We start from the raw sequence: 20,553 nt of genomic DNA, 5'->3' as shown, positions 1-20,553 counted from the left end.
GTATCGAGAATCACCTATAAACTACATTTCCCGTCATACTGGTTATCTGGTTCTTCTGCTCGTAAAACTTGAAATAGATGGCGCACAAGAAAGACATTGAAACTTTATCAGTGAATTAAACCTAAAGGAAGATAGTAGACTCAAAACGGAGTAGATAGGCTTAGCTTACTTTTTGTGATGTTTCAACCGCCCTAAATGCAAATTTATCAAAACAATATTTAAAATCATTTCAATGTAATAGCTACTGAAAGACTCGTTTAGATGTTTTTTTTTTTAGAAGTTGTATAGATCAACAGGAAAAGTGGGACAGTTTTCGTTTCAATTAAAAGCAAGGATGTGGTTAAACAATCAAATCTAGGAAGTTTAGGCTAATTCAAACAACATATCGATCTACTTAAAAATACAGGCTATAAAAATTAAAGTTAAAAAAATCCATATGCTCCAAGAGATAATCATAAAATTATGTATAAAACAACATAAGTGAGTCAAGGAAAGTAGGCATTAAAATGTTGAATATCTATGGGGGATATGGCAGGGGCGCATAACGCAGGGGCCTGCACTTGGCTACTGGCTGCAAATTATATTTTTCGAATAATTATTTGTGTATATGGGAATTTGCAGCAGTGACAAGCATTCTGTAAACAAACTCACACACTCATTTTAAGCGACGCCCTGCTTGTATAGTTGAATTGTTTAATCAATTTACTGTGAGTGGCATGCACAATGCGCTAGTGAAAGAAGCCTAGCAAGAGCGCTATAATTCTGTGTAGGCTACTTTATGCTATGATTTAATTAATTAAACGCGAGCACGGCATGTTTCAAAATAAAAACTCAGTTAACAACCACTTTTTCATATTAGCTCCGTATAATACCTGTAATAACGTAGTGTTTACTTTATGTTATACTGGCAAAGAGTGAATTTGCGTATTCACTTATATTCATATTTTAAGCAGAACAGTGTTGTAAGTTTTATCTGGCATGTCAACCAGAAAAATTCTAAATTCAACATAAATAATTGTCAGGAAGCTAAAAAAAATAAAATAAATAAAAATAAAAAATCTCTAGGGTAGGGGGCCTAACGTAATGCTGTAGCACAAGGGTCTCTGGTTATCTCAAGGTGCCCGTTACGTTTTGCCATTCATAATATAAATATAACATATACACAATATTCAATATTATATTTTTACTTAACCTTCACTTAGTGATGTCTCCATTATTTAATGTATGTTAAATATTAAAACATGTTTTTATGACAGCCACAGTTTAAATTTAGTACACTGTAGAATGCAAAACCAAATTATATGATTAAAAAGTTGATACAAAAACTGCCTTACGTGCAGTTTGAATGTTTGTACTGTGTTTGAATGTTTTGTTTGTTGATTATCTAAAAATAAATAGCAATTTAATGTAAAAGTTTGGACTTCACCTTTAATATTATAGTAATGTACCAACTGACAGGTTTCCCTTTATAGGTGGCTGCTATTAGGAGGATTGTGGTACTGGTGCTGATGCGGGATGAGTCAGGCTATATGATGCTTCTGCTGTCGCTTCCATTTCATCAGCACAAAACATCCAAACATTTCTCCATCTTCCAAGCGTGGATCAAAACATGACAGATGTAAATCATCTTTGACTTTTACGCGACTTTGATCCAGGCAGGGATAATTTCAACAACACGCCGACTCATCTTTAGCAACATCTAAGCAAAATAGACCGCCTACACGGCACAGTTTGGTTTGCATCTGTTTGTTTTTTTTATGTAGAGACGAATGTTTTGTTTATTATTCGGTATGTTATGTGAATAGTTTATGTCCGTCATTTCATCCAGCGGTTTCTACAGAGGCTTCAATCCTTTAAAGAATATGGAATCTGCCGTTTGGTAGCTTTGAACCGACCAAACAAAAAACGTAAGTAAAGAGCACCGAATAAGGAATCCTCTACACAGATGCTTCTATACAAAGACAACGCTTGTTTAAGAGTTGTCTGTTTTATATGGTATAGAACAGAGAGTAGGCTAATCGTTATTATGACAAGGCCAACGATAGCCAGCTACTGTCCAGCTATCAGGCGAGCCTCAGTGAAATCTCAGTAATCTAACAGGCATCACATACTGTCAGTAGGTCATGTTAACTGAGTGATTGCATTCAGTAACCTGCACTTGACTAAGAACGTATAAACATATATTGCACTAAAACAAATTATGTATATTCTTCCATTATGGAAAATCAGCATTGAGTTCATCCTAAAATACTATGGCCATTATATAGAATTGGCTATATATATATTTGCTATATTTTACAAAAATTTCAAATCTTAAGCTGAACTTTAGTGATGGATGAACAATCATAACTGATGCAGGCCTTAAAATCAAACTCTGAAAGGATTATTTTGTGCCTCAACTACCTTCCCACAGAAAGCAAGGGCAGAGATAACCACAACATATCCTCATACGGTTACAAACATTTTAAAGAGAAATTTGCTCTATTTTCTCCTTTTAGTAAACTCTTAAAGCAGGCTGACATAAAATATGGGCGAATAAAATAATGTATTTTTTCTGTTGGAAATCATGAACGTGTTTTGGCAGCATCTAATTCACTTCTCTCCTTTTTTGCTTTGACAGACCTGAGTAAACATGGAGGCAATTTGGCTTTACCAATTTCGACTGATTGTTATTGGGGACTCCACTGTTGGAAAATCGTGTTTAATTAGACGTTTCACAGAAGGCCGCTTCGCACAGGTGTCAGACCCGACGGTAGGGGTGGATTTTTTCTCCCGCCTGGTGGAGATCGAACCTGGGAAACGCATTAAACTGCAGATTTGGGACACAGCAGGACAGGAACGCTTCAGGTATTGTAAATCTTTATCTTGGATTATGTTACATTAGACCTTTCTCATGATTCTGCATCACTGTAAATGACTGTCCAATAATGTATTGATTGTTCATAGGGTGGATGAATACATTTCATATAGAGTTGTTTAAGTGGTTTACCTCAAAAAAATTAAAATCTTATAGACCCCCAATTCTATAAAGATGTATGTCTATGTAAATAATATCAGTTTATTAGCTCAGAAAGATTTTATGCTGATTGGCACATTATTTTATATAATTAACTATTGATTGTACAGTGTCAAATAGTTGCTTAGGTGAAGAAACCTCCACCTTATTAAGTTAAATCATCAAGCTTATCTGATCAGGAGTCCTTATCCATCCACATGATTGGTGTTTCCATGGTATCCATGCTGATGTATTTCTCCCAGACTTGACAGACTGATTCACACGTCACTGATTCTTTTTTTTCACCCTAGGTGATTCAGAGATACTGTCTATTTTTCTTTACTAATGAAAGTAGCTGAAAGGTCTCTTTACCAACAAAAGATTTTGCAGAACTCTTACAGGAAATAGAAATATTGGTGAAGCACTGCCATCTACAATGTCACAAATGTCTGACTTAAAAGTGATGTCAGTAACTCCAGAGGCCCTTATGCATCCTTCACAGCTCAGTGCGTTCCCAGCAGTACACCTACACAAGCTCAGACCCTTTTTACAGTCTCACTCTGATGCCTTTTTACACATTTTTCATCTACCTTGTTTTCATCTCTGCCTCCTGTTGCAGTTTTACATTTCCTGTTTTCTCCTTTCCTGTCATACACACAAATGCCTTACTAGTTTTACAGGACAGATTCTGTTGTACATCCACGCTGCATTTTTCATAAACACATAATTTGATCACTTTATTTATTTCTCAACACTATAAAATATACTATCTATCTATCATCAGCTGTCAAAGTCTTTTATTTTTTTATTGTCAGACAAGGATTTATGAAGACACCATAATATTTGCATTTCTAGTTAAAATTAGTTTATTTCAATTCATTTTAAAGTTACAATGTAACGCAAGGAGTGACAGATTTTTTCTTCTAAAATGTAATGTATATCCAAGTGAAAATATTGAAAAAAATAAATAAAAATTGGGACATGGTCTTTGTTAAATCCATCTGTTGTTGATTGGATGGAGGCAGATCTGGACTTGCAGTCAATTCTAAGAAAGGAGTTTAATGCTGACAAAATGATGGACAAGTCCAGCATATGTCCAACAAATCTGTTGAAAGATAGAGTTATGACAATTTGATTAAAAATTACAAAAAAATGTACACATATACATGGATGTATTGTTCACAATCAGTTCAATAACATGCGTTTAGAAAATACATTTCATGCCGACATAAATGCTACTTTCTCACATTCAAAATTGAATTGCAATATTGCATTCTGTATACTGTCAATTCAAATTCAGGAACATTATTATTTTTTTTTTTTATGCCTTCTTCAGGTCTATTACCAGAGCCTATTATCGTAACTCAGTGGGAGGTCTGCTGCTCTTCGACATAACCAACCGTCGCTCCTTCCAGAACATTCATGAGTGGCTAGAGGAGGCACGCAGCCACGTGCAGCCTCACAGCATTGTCTTCTTGCTGGTCGGTCACAAATGTGATCTGGAACCACAGCGTCAGGTGAGCCGGCAAGAGGCCGAGAAGCTAGCGGCTGCGTACGGCATGCGCTACGTGGAGACTTCAGCACGCGACGCCATAAACGTGGAGAGGGCTTTTACAGAGCTAACACAGGATATATTCGAGCTGGTGAAGAGTGGGGAGATTACCATCCAGGAGGGTTGGGAGGGAGTGAAGAGTGGATTCGTACCAAACGTGGTGCATTCGTCAGAAGAAGTGACAAAGGGCGATCGCCGGTGTTTCTGTTGAGTCTGTAAGCGCCACCCTGGTACCTATCAAACATTTGGGCCCTGGTGCACAAAAGAAATGCTTCCGCCAATCACAGGGTCAGTCTTCAACTCCCTGATTATGACATCACCCCTTTCCTGCCTGCTGATTGCCTAAACGAGTCCCACCATACCATATTGCTTCACTTTTCTATACTACTTTGCTCATTTTCCTAATCACACAATATTGTATATAGCCAAATTCTATCGCAGAACTCCTGCTGAAAGGCCAGTCAAAACTATATCTGCACATTCTGTCATTCTGTAGAATGAATCTGTCATTCATTCTATTGAGCCACAAAAGTTTGACTTCCCAAATAAAGATGTTCTGGCTTTGGACGTCTCCAATATCAGGAAGAAGCTTGTTCCAAGTATCTTCTATTGGTTGTATCATGAGAGAGATAACGGAATGGACTAACACAACTTTTACTTGCTGACTTCAACGCTGGGATACACATTTCTGTTGACTCAAACATGTCAGACTTGAAACATTTGATTGCTGAAGGTGTGAAGTGTCTGATTATTTTTAGTAAAATGAAAGACAAAGGGAAGGAGATATACTGCAATATACTACATGAAGAATTCCAAGACTGGAAAAACACATGATCTTTAATGATTCCCATATGAACAAAAAATTGTAATTGAAATGGTGTGAGATACGCATGTGTCATACATGGTATGATAATCCATATCACCAAGGAGGTTCATTTTTATGATCTAATGCAAAGATTCATAAGGGACTACTGAAAGCACATCCATGAGCCCCAGATGGATTAATACATGTGTGCATCATTTTACAAATATTAACATTTCACTTATCACACATTGCCACAAGAGGCCTCTGGTGCTCACCAGAATTACAAAGAAACCTTAATCTGTTGTATTTATGTACATCTTTTACACCTTTTATCCCAAAGAGTGTTTCTGAGTGTTACAGCCTGCGATTGTACTATCTAATGTGAAAAAGCAAGCTCTTCCTATAGGGTTTCTAACTGCCCAGTGAGGGCCATTGACCTTGTACACATTCACATAAGACATCTGTATCTATAGAGCTTGTATCGCCATGTATTTAATCCTTACTTTATTCATCTATAACATCTTTACTTTTTGAAATGACTTGCTCTTCACTTTCACTCTCACCCCTACGAAATATATCCATAGCCGCGTTCTCAAATTAAATCGAAGAAGATGTGTCGATACAGTCCATAACAGTGCACAACTGGCTGAGTAGTTAATCCTTCACATTATTGGATAGCATGAAGCCTTTTAAAACATGGCTGAGACAGGGTCTCAGGGAAGAACCAGAGGATTTTGGATTGGTTGACCACTTGCTCGCTCTATAAGCTTTTTGTGGCTGATGTGGATTTGCAAGGACTGGCTGGCTGTACAAACACTACTGATTCGGTTTCAGTGAAAATTTGACACCCTGTACCTCTTTATCAAGGGAACATGAAACGTACTACAGATTAAAGTAACATGTTAAAAATGTTCTGGTTGAATATTATAACTTGTTTAACATTCCACCCTTGACCTGTTGGAATTGAGGGTCGTTTTACAGTTCAATGATGATATTATCAGTACAGCAGTTGTGCTGCTCCAAGAGAATATAATTGAAAGGCAATAGAAGATCAAGACAACATTAGTAGTTTCAGTAGTGCACAAGTGATTGTCAAAGATTGAAAGAAATGGATGGAATTGCAGGCACATATTTAATTAGTTGGATTCATCAAAGCTTATTCATCTCACTCACTGCCAGAACCTCAATCAGACGAGGAATTATAAAAAGCTACGCAGATTAAAAACACAGACCATCTCATCTATTTTGTGCCTTTTCCAAAATTGCTTCATTATGAGTTCTTTGTTCAGTGTTTAATGGCTACAATGTGACAAATAAGTACAGGTGAAGGACAAGAGATGAAAAAAACTGACATTAGATAAGGAAGAGTGAAGAAAAGGGAAGTAAAGGAGAAAGGAGGCTGATAAATGAAACAGGATGTTCCCCTGATATTCTGCATGCTGCATTGACAATGATCTTACCAAGATTTGGCAAGAAAAATTCCACAGAAAGAAATTTGAGGCCAATAATAGTAGTTCAAACAGTTTCGCTTGAACAGAACTGAAATTTCAGATGTTTCCTAAACAACAAATGAGAGGAAAAAGAGCACAGAGGAAGACAAATGTGTAGACCCTATGGAGAGAGGCCCCCTCTGAAACAGCTAATAACTCATCATAAAAAAAGAAAACTAGCATTATTACTTTTGTTTGATGTTTTTCACCTTTTTACTTGAAAAAATACTTTAAAAAGTAATAAATCAATAGATAACAGTTGGTGTTGGTGCAAACAGATACATGGGGTGAATTTTATGATGGGAAAGGAATTCAGGTGGGGTGGGACCAAACTAGGCCTCCTCTTCTAGGACTGCTCTGCAGATTTGAGGAGGTTGTCTTTGCTCCTTCTCTTGACATCCCAATTGTAAACACGTGCCATATCTGTGAGAGTAGTGGTTAAGGTGGATCTGAAAAAGTTGGCAAGTATTTCCTTACACTGAGGCTAGAAAGAACATGTTACACTTAGATGTCTTCAAGAAATCTTTCAATAATAGATTCTAACAGGTGGTGAGAACAGGTGGCACTTGTGGCCTGTATCTGATTTAACCAAGGAGTTCTTCCTTGAAAGAAATCTACAGATGTCATACAAATGTCTGAATAACCATTAAAATACACGACAGTTTGCCAAGGCAGAGAATGTGATATGAATTTTGATGAGGAATGTTCCACATGATTCACTTATTGATCCTTATTGCACTTGTTCCACATGATTCACTTATTATGTATATTGATACATACATATCTGCACTTTTCCACCAAAATGGTGCTGGTGTTGGAGCCGGTGCGTAACTCCATCTCTCTCACAACTGGCCTCAATGCTAAATCTAAAACTGATTCATTAATACACAGTCAATAACAAGCAACAAAAGGTAATGTCTCAATGCTCTCCACAGCTCTACACATCAAATACTGCAAAAAATTTAAATACTGACCAGTTTAATCTCTTTTAGATGCGTTCCATTACCGTTCAAAATTTTGGGGTCAGTAAGATTTTTTTTAAGAGATTAATATTATTCAGCAAGGACATGTTTATTTCAGCAAAAGTAACAAAAAGACATTTATAATGCTACAAAAATTTCAATTAATTTCAAATCAGTGCTGTTCTTTTGAATTTTCTATTCATTAAAGAATCTTTAAAAAAAAAAAAAAAAGATCATGTTTCCACAAAAATATTATATTAAGCAGCACAACGGTTTTCAACATTGATGAAAATTGGAAATGATTTTGAGCACCAAATCGCACCAGATCATGTGACACTGAAGACCTGAGCAATGGCTGCTGAAAAATCAGCTTTGACATCATAGGAATAAATTATATTTTAAAATATATTACAATAAAAACACAGTTATTTTAAATTGTAATAATATTTCTCAAAACTACTGTTTCACTGTATTTTTCTCCACTCACATAAATGCAGCTTTGGTAAGTACAAGAGGCTTTTTTAAAAACATTAAAAAATCTTGCCAGCCCCAAACTTTTGAATGGTAGTGTATATATTGTTTGTCATAACAATTTTCAACAAAGCTCACTCTAGCCCGCCGCCTCTGCTCACTCTAGCCCTCCGGCCGTTCCTCACTATAGCCCGTGGCCTCTGCTCACTCTAGCCCGTGGCCTCTGCTCACTCTAGCCTCCGGCCTCTGCTCACACGCTTGAGGTATTCGGCCAATCATAACGCACTGGATAGCTGTGAATCGTATCGCATCGCTAGCTACTTCATATGTATCGACAATGTATCGTATCGTTGACTATGCATCGAGATGCTATCGCATCGGCCTCAGTTATGGAGATGCACATCCCTAATATATATACATACACACTAGGACTGGACAATAATTCAATATCAATATGATCGGAATTATATCGTATCGACCGAAATTAAGAAATATATCGTGATATAAATTTCGGCCATATCGTCCAGCCCTAATACACACACACACACACACTAGCCATTGTTTAAGGATACTGACTTCGGTGGTTGTGAACTGGTCTCTAAGGAAGTCCAGGTCCTCTTCCAGAGAGTCCAGATTCCGGGAAGCTGTAGCAAAGTTTTTCTCCAACAGCGCCTGAGCCTCATCAATATCATACTCCAACATGACATTAGCCTGTTACACAAACACAAAAACCACAGCTGTAAGCTAGTTTGTCATTATATCAATTAAAGATATTTTTAAGCCCAATAAGCTATTTGAGTGAGAAGTCATTTAGCATAAATACTGTATCCAATTCCAAGCAATTGAATGTACATTTTAATAAACAGACAGTCCAAAAGGAAGTGCCTTGCTCAACAGTGCAAACAGGGTTTCTGTGACTCTTTAGTTCTCAAGTTGCTCCAATTTGGACTGAATTTCCAATTAACAACTAAGCTGTTACAAAACCAAATGTAATTCAAAACTACAGACAAACTATAGACAGGCATGTGATACACTGCTAATCACGCAAACGGTTTCATCAGTTCATGAGGAGCACAAGCTGTACAATCCCCTACCTACCCTCTTACAACACAACTAAGCTGCACAATAGTCCAAAGAGCAAAAACTGTAGGCAGTAAACATCAATGCTTTAAATATTCAAAATGTCAAAACAGTAATATTTTAAGTCACATCTCGAGTCGTTTTACTTCCATATTGTGATGCATTTCTCACTGACCCAGGCTGGTGATAGAATTAGAATTGCACTTGATTTTATCTGTCTGTAAATCATCTGTATCTGTAGATATAACAGGTGGTTAAGAGAGTAATTATGATAAATTTTTTATTTCATGTTGACTATTAATACAATGAAACTCAGTAGTCAACACTTACCCCAAGCCACAAACACACTTTATCTGTGGGTGGGACAGAGGCTTTGCAATAGACGTTATCAGCCAACAGAAAATGTGTCTCCATGGGATCTGTAGTGTCCTGTGATTGGACATGCATAATTAAGAACAGGAAAACATAAAATTAAGAGATGAGACAAAGTGTGAGAGGTAATAAAAATTAACAGAGAACAAAACACTCATTTAAAAGCAACATTTTTAGGCATTAGAGAGTTGCTTCCCTCCAGCCATTTGCATATTATGGAGATATGGGAGTTAAAAATTGTGATAGCTTCACCTTCTTTTTCTGCATGTGTCTTAGGATTTCTAAAGTTTGTTTGATTTGTGGGATCTGGCTTTTCAACCTAAAAAAAAACAAAAAAAATATCAGTGTCAAGTGGAATAAGCAACAATATTTTATGCTTACTCTGAGTAATGAATCAGATTTTTTAAATACGGCAGTAAATCGCTGCTTATTTGTTCCTTATAAGAACAACAATAGTCGACAATGATGCAAGGAAACTGGAAGCCAACATAAGTCTTTATAGGAAGAGCATCCTTTAGCATTGACACAGGAACTGATCATTGCCTATTACTGTACACCGTAGAATAGACTATAAACAAACCTGAGTTTCTTCTGAGCCAGATTGAGCTCCATATATTTATATTTCTGATACTGTTCATCCAGCTTCCTCAGCACGGCGTCTGCTGTGTCATTGCCCGGCTGCTTCATGAAGGCATCCACATCTTCCTACAGAACAAGTGACAGTTCACATCTCATTAACGACATCTTATGGGCTTCCTAAATGAATTACATCCTATTAAGTACTTAAATACTGATTAATCGTGTGTTATCTGTCACCCAAAGCTCACTGCACCGTCAAGACATTAGCAAGCAAAGGCTGCAGCCTCATAAGGAGAAGAGCAGAGCGCTTTCTACTTAAGAAAGCCGTTTAAAGACCAACACAGCTTTTACGGGAAACTATCGACAGCACGGAACGTGAAAATGAACTATATTCCATATTCCCACTGACCACAAATATTGCTTCGGGGATTCCGAGGTGTTTTTTCTTATTTGCAGCTCCTGCATTGCCACTCTCTATGGTCATCGCCATTTTGGAGAGACTCACGGCTCTTCCTCTTCACACACGCGCCCGCTGCTCTTACGCACGAGCGCTGCCTGCATAATAAAAGTGATGAGACATAATAAAACGCTGAGCCAGTGATGTATTTTGAGGGTCCACCGATGTTTTAATCTGGTCATTATCTCATTTAATGTGTTTGGAAATGTTATATAAGTTCAAATTCAGTCTTAGTGAAATCATGATTGGGAGAACGTATGAGTTAACAAAGCCCCCAGCAGATGTCAGTGTCGCCCAAACGACCCAGAGAAAGCGCGCGAGGCGCTGGCCATCAGGGTTGCCAGGTTTTCAGAACAAACCCCGCCCAATTGCTACTCAAAACTAAACTAGCCCAATCTCGTTTCAAGGGGGGTTCCTCCAGTAAAATTCGCATTCCATGGGCTAAATATCACTTTATTGGGGGCGCTTCAACCCGCGGCAACGGTGTTAAAGTAGCCCAAATCCGCGGGAAAACCGCGGACCTGGCAACACTGCTGGCCATGACGGATGTAGTTGGTGTGTGATCTCATACATTTAGGGGTGACATGAAAAAAAAAAGATCAATACAATGGCCATTTATATTAAATTAGATTTTAAATTGACATGTGTTCTGCATACATAAACGATGCAATTCAACAGACCGTCAGAAACGAGTGTTTATAGCACATTCCAAGCTATGTGAAAAATGAAAAGCAAATAATGAATTAAATCATAAAAATGTAAAATTAAAACAAATCGTTTTAAAATAACATCATTCAAAATAAAACACTTACTAAAAAAATTTAAGTATTTTTTTTTTTGCCTGCGTGTTGTCGATATTTTCATGTTGTTGTTCAAATACTTTTGAAACATTTGATAAAACTGACATTTAAAATGTAATTTAATACATTTTTGCAAAGATAAAGGACAAAAAATGTTTGCAGTTACATATTAACAAGGCCATAGTCAGGTATATTTAATAAAAACGAGAGTAACACAAAAAAAATCTAGCTTGTATTGATTACTTTCGTCCCAACTGATGGGGTCGAAAGTAACAATATGCAACGTATGTTCAAAGTGAAATTATACTGAAGTCGTTCTACATTTGTACAAAATATAATCTGGGGCAAGTTCAAGCTCAAACCGGTGTAAATAAGAATAAAATAAAATGCACAGGACAATATACTGTAGGCTTAATAAATATTTAGATGACCAGGAATGTACAATAGAAGAATGTGCAAACAGGTTGTACATGGGTAGTTACATAGCAGCAATAGAGGTAAAAAAAGTAAATAAATAAAATATTACAGAAATTGCTGTGTGCAAGTGACAATGTCTGTATATTAAGTGTGGAACCACTTATAATGCTCTTCCTTATAACCACAATAATTAGGAACCACAGTTTCCACAAATCCCTTCATTTGATTGGGATGTTGTCTTTTATTCTGGAGGGCAAGGGAAATGACTGTAACATCGAGCGTATTTTGCAGTATTAAACACTTATTTATACCGATTTCATCAGGCTCCGAAAATACTTCAAAAAGAACACAAAGGCTGGCCTTCTCAGCTGCCATAGTTGCAACTCGTGCGTCATCCGAACAGGGTGTTCAACGCATCACCGTTTCCATTTAAAAAACGTTTTGCACCGTTTTTGTCGGGGCTGAACGCAGCCCTGGTATTGATAGACCTTACTTGTGAGTTATTCAAAAATATATCTGTCTAAAACATTATCTTTTAAAATTATGTTTTTCTGAAAAATGGTACTTTCGCGCCTGCTCTCCCTACTGCTAATATTAATGCTACTGTTTTGTATTATTGAAATTAACATTATACATGCATTTTAGTTCATATGCAAATATTGAACATTGTATAATTATACATATAAGAAACAGCTACAAAAATAAATAAAAAGTGCTATAAAGTTTGTTTGTTTTTTAATTAGCATAGCAACGCTTACATTTTTAAATGAGCAACTTTAAAATTTGGTCAAAATATAAGCAAATTATTGCACAAAAGTGAAAGTACTTTTATCCGTAAAAGTACAGTTTCTCGTAAAAGTAAGAGAGGTCTTTGACACTGAATATTTTCATTGATAAATTTCTGTTTCTCACACCACAATAAAACTGATTAAGTACTATGCAAAAATGAAGTAGATGTGTGTACCTTAGTCAGCGTACACACCAAATATAATGTTTTGCTAATTAGTTTTTTGGGTTGAAATGTTTTTAACTTGCTGTTGATTGCTCAGCTAATGCAACATTGAAAATACAAAAATGTAAAATAAATTATAAATAATAAATAATAATAATAAAAAAATCCTGATAACCAACAACTCTGGAAAACATATGGTGTGACAATAACAACAGATTGTACATCTGTCCCTCACAGCCTTGTTTTCTTGCACAAAAATGAAATAGAATGTGTACCCTGACTAAAGTCAATGGTAGTTTTACTAATCAAAAGGCTACTGATTGAGTCAGAGAGTGAGCAATGAGCAGTGCCCTTGAGCGTAATTGCTTCAGGCAGACTATACCTGTAAGTGTTCACTTTTTTGGGATAATGTTTAGCTAAAATTACTATAAATTCTGTACCAAGAAAGACTACGTTACACCAAGCTGCTTACCCGCAAAATATTTTGTCTACTAATACAGTGGCTGGAGGTTCTGTTGATAAGGTAACCCAGGAACTGAATGCATGCTGATGATGATTTGTGGCTGAAATTAGTATCAAGTTAGAATCAATGGCATATGCAAGTGTTCATTTGGCTTCATTTAAACCAGTGGTTTTCAAACTTTTGACCCCAATTCATCCATTGTCTCTCCAGAGCCCCCCTCATGTAGGCTAGGACATTTTCTTTTATATCCTTTCTGTAATTATGAAAAAGCTTTTTTATGAACAAGAACTAGGAGTGTCAGTAGATTAAAATAATTAGGCTAACTGCATATCAATTTTGTGATTCCAGATGTTTTAAGATCTGTGCACCAAGAGCTTGTAACACTCCAAAGAGAAAGGAAAAATTTAAATCGCATCATATGACCCCTTTAAATAAAAAAGCGGAAGGGACGAGATTGATTTTTAATAAAACAAGAAATATGATGTCAATTTACGCATTGTATCATTTGAATTCAGTAAAATAATTTTAATATAATTTATAATTATATCATTTTTGTAAATTAAGTCATCCTATGCCCTCAGCATACTTTTTTATATGATTACAGTCTTTGTTGATTAAACACAGACTCCCTACTGCATATTAAATAAAACTTCAACGTAATAAAGAAAGCTGTGAGAGTGACACCATAAAGCAGATTTTTGTTGATGAGCATGAATATTCAATAGATGTTAAATAAGGACAGGAACATGTAGAAGACAGGGACAATGACAAACGTATAAAGAATTAAATAAGGGCTTAAAAGACGTCAGACCATATGGCAAAAGAACAAAATACAAACAAGTCCACTTTTAGTTTGCGCAACCAGAGAAGTTTAGGTCATATTAACGATATTTATTGAGACAGACCGTTTTATTACACACATTATTATGATCAAATGTCACTTCCAGGAAACATAAAAGAAATTAGTTCATTTATTAATCGTTGCAAACAGTGTGATGGGCCCGTGCTTTGTGAATTGGTGTGCACTTTAACAAAAGAAATGAAGAGTCATCAGCTCAGTCCTTCCCGTTAATAAAACCACAACAAAGACCATATCACCTGGACCTCTTCAGATACGTTTGAAAGCACACAGACACCATAAACCCTGGGCAATCACAATGATTAACAGGGGAGTGTTCGGTATCAGAGCGCAGGGCGGTGATTTCAGGCACTGTGTTCGTCAGGACTGCGTCAGAAGCGATGAACTCACCGGAGGGGAGGGGAGGGGATTGGGGAGGCGTCGCTTGTCAGGCAGACTCATAGCGCAGCGAGTATCAGCACTGGGCGGGCGTGAGGAAACCTCTGGGAAAGGGGGGAAATCTTGTTTATTCTGTTTATTTTGGAACAACAATAAACAGGCGTAAATTTTTAATCTACTACAACCATTAAATTATTCAGTCTTGTGTCTCTTTCCGCCTGAAGCGAAAGACTGGCGAGTTTAACGCGCGGTGAAGAATCGTGAGAGGCAGCGCGAGCTGAAAGTATCTTTTCAGGACCTTGGACAGAGCGCGCGTACAATGGCACCAGTGACGACCGAAGAAGCACATATCGGTGAGTAAATTGTTATTTATCATTTTTGGTGAACACGTCGTATTTGTGAATGGTTAAAGAATTGTTGTTACATTTTTGGAAACGTGGCTCATTAACAGTAACGCAGCTTTTCCCTGATGCGCGAGCATAGACATTAATAGGCGCGTGCTCTATTAGAAGCCTATGACATCACTGGTGTATGAAAATGTTTGAAACGCGTTAGAATGTTTGTCAGAAGCTTTCACTGATAACGTTAGTCACAGAAGAGTACGAGATTTGTTTTCTGAGATGAAAACAAAAGGCTGACAGAGCACCTTAGCTAATTCGTTGGAGAGGTGCTGCACCCACCATGAAAACGGAGATTTCCAGATTCACAGACACTACTGCACTCGAAATTTACAGTTCTTTGTAAATGGTATAATAGTTATCTCTTAACAGACAGTGCCCTCCTGAGACCTTGTTCGGTGACGAAAGAGTGCCATTGCACTTCAGATGCAAATAACTTTATATAATCTCTCTATTCTTTTCCTGGTTGAAGGTGTTTTAATATCTCATGGCAACAGTAAGTCTACATACATCTATAAAATAAGTAAATAAATTATTGGTATTTTTTTCTCAATTTCCTGTTTTATACATAGCGGAGGTTCCTGTGAGCGTGGCAGTGGTGAGTGTGTTTGGCCTGGTCTTCAGTGTTTCCATCTTTGCATGGATTTGCTGTCAGCGCAAAGCCAACAAGGCTAGTAACAAGACCCCACCCTATAAGTTTGTCCACATGCTGAAGGGGGTTGACATCTATCCTGAGAGTCTGAATGGAAAGAATAAGTTTGGAGGAGAAAAGACAGCAGAAGCCCATGGAAAACAGACCCTCAGTCCCACCGGTGGACGGCCAGAGCTCCATCTGGACCTGGAGAAACGAGATCTTAATGGAAACTTCCCTTCCAAGCCACCAACCCTCCAACTCAAAGTGCGTAGTTCCCCAGACCTGGACATCCCGTCTCTTCAGGCAGGCTTTGGGCCAGGTGATAATCAGGAGGCTGGCACTCCAGAAAGCATTCTATCCAGTCAGACACCAACACCGGCTGTGGAGAAATCTCAGGACACAGAGGGTGGCCTCGGGACCCTCTACTTTTCGGTTGAGTACAACTTTGAGAAGAAGGCTTTCACGGTTCACATCAAGGAGGCACATGGATTGTCTCCCACGGATGAACAATCATTGACCTCTGACCCCTATATCAAGCTGACCTTGCTGCCTGAGAAGAAGCACAAGGTGAAGACACGTGTTTTGAGGAAGACTCTGGACCCAGCCTTCGACGAGACCTTCAGCTTCTATGGAATCCCATACGCACGGGTTTCCCAGCTGGCTTTGCATTTCATGGTGCTGAGTTTCGACCGCTTTTCACGTGATGAAGTGATCGGAGAGACCCTCGTTCCTCTGGCTGACATTGACCTGTCTGAGGGGCGCGTCCTCATGAGCCGAGACATTATTAAAAGGAATGTCAGGGTAAGAATAGCTTTAATTATATGTCTTTTGATTAAATTTTTCACATAATACATACTACAATATATGCGTAAATATACATGTATTTAAATATAAGAACTGTTTATAAATACAGTGTATGTATATATATATATATATATATATATAGAGAGAGAGAGCTGAGTATAATATGAAAGCACATGCATGTACCTTTGGAAGAGGAGACAGAATTTAATTATTTTTAAGGTCTTAATACACCCGTCCCAGCTCATGCGACTGTATAGACAGTCAGTAGTTGGTCTTGCTTACTGCGGACAGTCAATGACACACCCAGCTCTGGAAAGAGAAACAACTAATGGTATCTGTTTCTCCACTTGGTCAATAAATAATCTTTGCCATCCATCTTAAGGCCCACAGGTTATACATTTTTAATTGACCCACTAATGGACCACACATTACTCCATTTTTTCTGCCTTTACAGACTGACTCAGTGTATTTAGGCTGATAATAACGAACTAACCTGTTAACAAAGAGTCTACACCAGTTTTCTTGTCACATTTAATGCCCTCCTAAATGTATAAAACCCTTTGTTGAGGACTGAAAGCATGTACCTTATTTAAAGAATAGTGAACAGGGCAGAAGTCATAATCTTTGACAAAATCTGGTTTTGGCAACTCAATTTTACTGTTATGCACATAAGAATTCACTCCATTTGAGCTAAAAGGAAAGCTATTATCTTTCATTGGTAACTGTGGCTGCATGTAGTTAAACACACATAATTATGCATCATCGGTTGAGAGACGTTCCAAGTCATCACCGTGGCAGCAGCAGAACCCTGCTGATGTGTTGCCAAGGCAACATGCTGCTGTGTTCACACATAATTGGAGTCATACATTGGTGTTGTACCAAGGGAATGATTCACAGTCAGTTTCTCGTAACGTTTAGAAGTTGTCTTCTCTTACCTGCCTAGGGTTAGTTGCCCAAACGCGAAATTATAAAAGAAAAAAAAGAAAACGTTTTGGGCTTTGTGATGATTGTGTCCAGACCAGACATACATATAAATAAATGTCTTTCTTCTTTATCTGAAACGTTAGAGGAGTGCTGGTCGAGGAGAGCTACTTCTGTCCCTGTGTTATCAGTCGACCACCAGTACTCTGACTGTGGTGGTACTGAAAGCTCGCCACCTGCCCAAGACTGACTCCAACGGACCCTCAGGTGAGGTTAGAGTGTGGGTCAGATAGAAGCTGTCATTAGCTGAAGCACTTTGGTTAATATATATGTATATATATATATAGAGAGAGAGAGAGAGAGACAGAGAGAGAGAGATTAAAGACATTTCAAGAACTGTAAAAAAAACTGTTTTTTGGAAAAACAATACTTATGAAGGGAAACAAAAATAATTATAATTGCAGTTTATGTTTTGATTGTATCATTTTGATTAATTTAGCTTGTTTTAATATATCAATATTAATAATAATATTAATTATAGTAATAATAATATATACATTTAAATAATATTAGATCATCCTACGGACTCCTTGAAAATTTGCTAAGGACCCCTGATTGAGAACCACTGATCTAGAACATTTTATTAGTACCATATTATTTTAGCATCACTGAGGTACTCTTAAAGTTTTTATTATTATTTTGCCTTTTTTATTTTTATATTTTATATTGAAATTTTTATTTTTGTAATTTTGTTGTGTTTTGTCATTTTTATTATTTTTTTTTGTCTACATATAATTATTTATAAATTGTTATTTCAGTTGTAGCTTATTTTAATAAGTCAAGTAAAACTTAATAAAAGAGAGACATTTTGAAATGAATAATATATTTTGTTTTAGTTTACATTTCTTTAATTTCAAGTAATCTGTTGTTTTTTATGGTTTCAGTTTTAGTCAACCATAATAACCATGATTAACATTTCTTAAAGCTGTATCGTCCATTTACAAAACACTTTGTCCAGCAGAGGTGTGATCTCCCAGTGCTCAATGTATCATTTCCTGTGCATCGACTGAAGTATTGATTTCTGTCTCACTCTCTTCTGTCCTCCCGTCTTTTTTTAGACCCTTACGTGAAGGTGAACCTGTTCCAGGGGAAGAAGCGAGTGTGTAAGAAGAAGACGCACGTGAAAAAGTGCGCCCCCAACCCCGTCTTTAACGAGCTCTTCGTTTTCGACCTGCCCTCGGAAGAAGGCCTGCGAGACACCAGCGTGGAGCTCCTCCTGCTGGACTCTGACAGAACGTCCCGTACACCTGTCATCGGCCGGCTCCTCCTGGGCACCTCCTCCCCTGGCACCGCTGGCGAGCACTGGCGCGAGATCTGCGACCACCCGCGGCGACAGATCGCTAAGTGGCACGCGCTGTCTGAAGACTAGCTCAGTTGGTTGCCATGCCGACAGATGCCCAGGAACTGTCGTCGGAAATTCATGGTTGAGTGGGCAGGATTTGAACTGTGGACTTGTCGCGAGTAATGTCCTCTGTCAATCAACTGAACACAGTCATATACAAGTCATATCATTGGGGTGGGGCTTCTTCTAAGGGGTGAGGCGCCAGCTGAACCCTGCCAATTAATGATCCCAAAGACTGTCTCAGATGCCCGATGCCGCTTTTTCTTCATGCTTCATTCGAAACCTGATCGATCACCACTTTGTGAAGTACCGAATGTCATGTTGCTATTGCTGTTCTTCTCTACTCACTGTTAATAATACTCCATTATGCGATAAAATTAAAGAAAATCCTGGTAATGTGATGATGATGATGATGATGTAAATTAACTGAATGATCTGTTTATTTTTTAAAAGATGCTTTTATCTTTTGTTTATTCAGATGTTAAAATTCATTTATTCTCTTCCTTTTATACTTGATTTCTCGACATTGGTTCATTGTTGTGTTTTTTGCCTGATGTTTTTGTAAGTTAACAGGGTGTGGAAGCAGCCTAAATTAGGCACATACAAGCAGGACAACTGCACGAACTGAACAAGACCGCATGCATTGCGCATGTACGTGTGTGAATGTGAGCGTGTGCGCGTGTGTCTCTGTGTCTATATAAATGTGTATGTGAGTGTTAGTTCAGTTCCAGTGGAGTATGAGACAGAATGTTGTTCTCTTCATTGTGAGCACAACGGTGGAAGTGATGTATATGTGTATTACTATAAAACATCCAATTCAGAGAAGAAATATAGTATGTCTCCGATGTCAATTAGCTAATCTAAATTCATTCCATCTGATGGAGCCATATCCGTTTTAATGTTATTTACTGTGATGAGTAGGAAGTCTGAGTCAGTGGTTTTACGTCACAGTCAAATCAATACTAGTGATTAGCATTAGTGAAAAAGAGAGCGATGATGTAATGTACATATATGTAATGTCCATCAAATTTTCTTGGGAAACAAGCTGCCAATTTTTTTTGTTTTGAATAAATTAATACTTTTATTTAGCAAGAATGCCTTAAATTGATCACAAGTGGCAGTAAAGACATTTATAATATTACAAAAGATTTCTTTTGAAATTTCTAATCATCAAAGAATCCTGAAAAAAAGTTTTATATTAATATTAAGCAGCACAACCATTTTCATTGCACTGGTAATAATAAGAAATGCTTCTTCGGCACCAAATACGCATACTAGAATGATTTCTGAAGGATCATGTGACACTAAAGACTGCAGCAAAGGCTACTGAAAATTTAGCGTTGTATCACAGGAATAAATTACATTAAAAAATTTAAAAATAATAAAAAAAATATATATATATATATATATATATATTTATATATATATGAACAATTACTTTAACAATACTGTTTTTATTGATACAGTATTTTTGGTGAACATAGGAGGTTTCATTTGATGCTAGTTTATGTTTCCTCCCTCCTTCTTTCTTATTTGAGGGCAGTCAGCAGAGTTATAGTCCATTGGTGTGTATGACATCAGGAAGAACTCTATCCTCACAAAACCTGTGGGTGGGTTGCCAAGGCTTGGAATATCAAAAAGGGCCTGAATGTTCTGTTTCTCTTGGATCGGTGGCAAAATGAGCGAAAGCTCTATTCCTAGCATCAACGTCAGTCCACTGAGTACAACAAGGATGTGTCAGTGCTCCAGGTGTCTTAAAACA

The 20,553-nt window shown here is 37.4% G+C and overlaps 3 protein-coding genes and 1 long non-coding RNA gene across 5 annotated transcripts; 2 read left to right on the top strand and 2 right to left on the bottom strand.

The window, feature by feature from the left end:
* Positions 1–1,512: 1,512 nt before the first annotated feature.
* LOC107668897 (ras-related protein Rab-39B-like) lies at positions 1,513–6,967 on the top strand. Of its 2 annotated transcripts, XM_016460956.1 has the most exons (4): positions 1,513–1,734; positions 1,829–1,907; positions 2,621–2,847; positions 4,332–6,967. In XM_016460956.1, the coding sequence occupies exons 3-4, from the start codon at positions 2,633–2,635 to the stop codon at positions 4,756–4,758; spliced, it is 642 nt and encodes a 213-aa protein (XP_016316442.1). In that variant the 5' UTR covers positions 1,513–1,734; positions 1,829–1,907; positions 2,621–2,632; the 3' UTR covers positions 4,759–6,967. The 2 variants fall into 2 exon arrangements, with proteins under 2 accessions (XP_016316442.1, XP_016316432.1); XM_016460946.1 differs by having other exon boundaries at positions 1,513–1,907.
* On the bottom strand, positions 3,844–4,422 carry LOC107668917 (uncharacterized). Its single transcript, XR_001631935.1, has 2 exons — positions 4,341–4,422; positions 3,844–4,100 (listed from the first exon to the last, which is right to left on the bottom strand). It is a non-coding gene; the product is annotated as an uncharacterized LOC107668917 (long non-coding RNA).
* An 85-nt stretch (positions 6,968–7,052) lies between the features above and the next one.
* Positions 7,053–10,856, bottom strand: LOC107668907 (prefoldin subunit 3-like). Its single transcript, XM_016460969.1, has 6 exons — positions 10,716–10,856; positions 10,308–10,432; positions 9,980–10,046; positions 9,686–9,784; positions 8,848–8,986; positions 7,053–7,265 (listed from the first exon to the last, which is right to left on the bottom strand). The coding sequence occupies exons 1-6, from the start codon at positions 10,794–10,796 to the stop codon at positions 7,189–7,191; spliced, it is 588 nt and encodes a 195-aa protein (XP_016316455.1). The 5' UTR covers positions 10,797–10,856; the 3' UTR covers positions 7,053–7,188.
* Positions 10,857–14,715: 3,859 nt separating this feature from the next.
* LOC107668880 (synaptotagmin-4-like) lies at positions 14,716–19,087 on the top strand. Its single transcript, XM_016460922.1, has 4 exons — positions 14,716–14,985; positions 15,603–16,465; positions 17,536–17,656; positions 18,508–19,087. The coding sequence occupies exons 1-4, from the start codon at positions 14,952–14,954 to the stop codon at positions 18,816–18,818; spliced, it is 1,329 nt and encodes a 442-aa protein (XP_016316408.1). The 5' UTR covers positions 14,716–14,951; the 3' UTR covers positions 18,819–19,087.
* The last annotated feature ends 1,466 nt before the right edge of the window (positions 19,088–20,553 follow it).

Source organism: Sinocyclocheilus anshuiensis, unplaced genomic scaffold, assembly GCF_001515605.1.
Source record: "Sinocyclocheilus anshuiensis isolate Anshui unplaced genomic scaffold, SAMN03320099.WGS_v1.1 scaffold337, whole genome shotgun sequence".
Classification (NCBI taxonomy): Eukaryota; Metazoa; Chordata; class Actinopteri; order Cypriniformes; family Cyprinidae; genus Sinocyclocheilus; species Sinocyclocheilus anshuiensis.
Note: the sequence above shows the minus strand (reverse complement) of the source record. Positions and strands in the feature narration are given on the sequence as shown.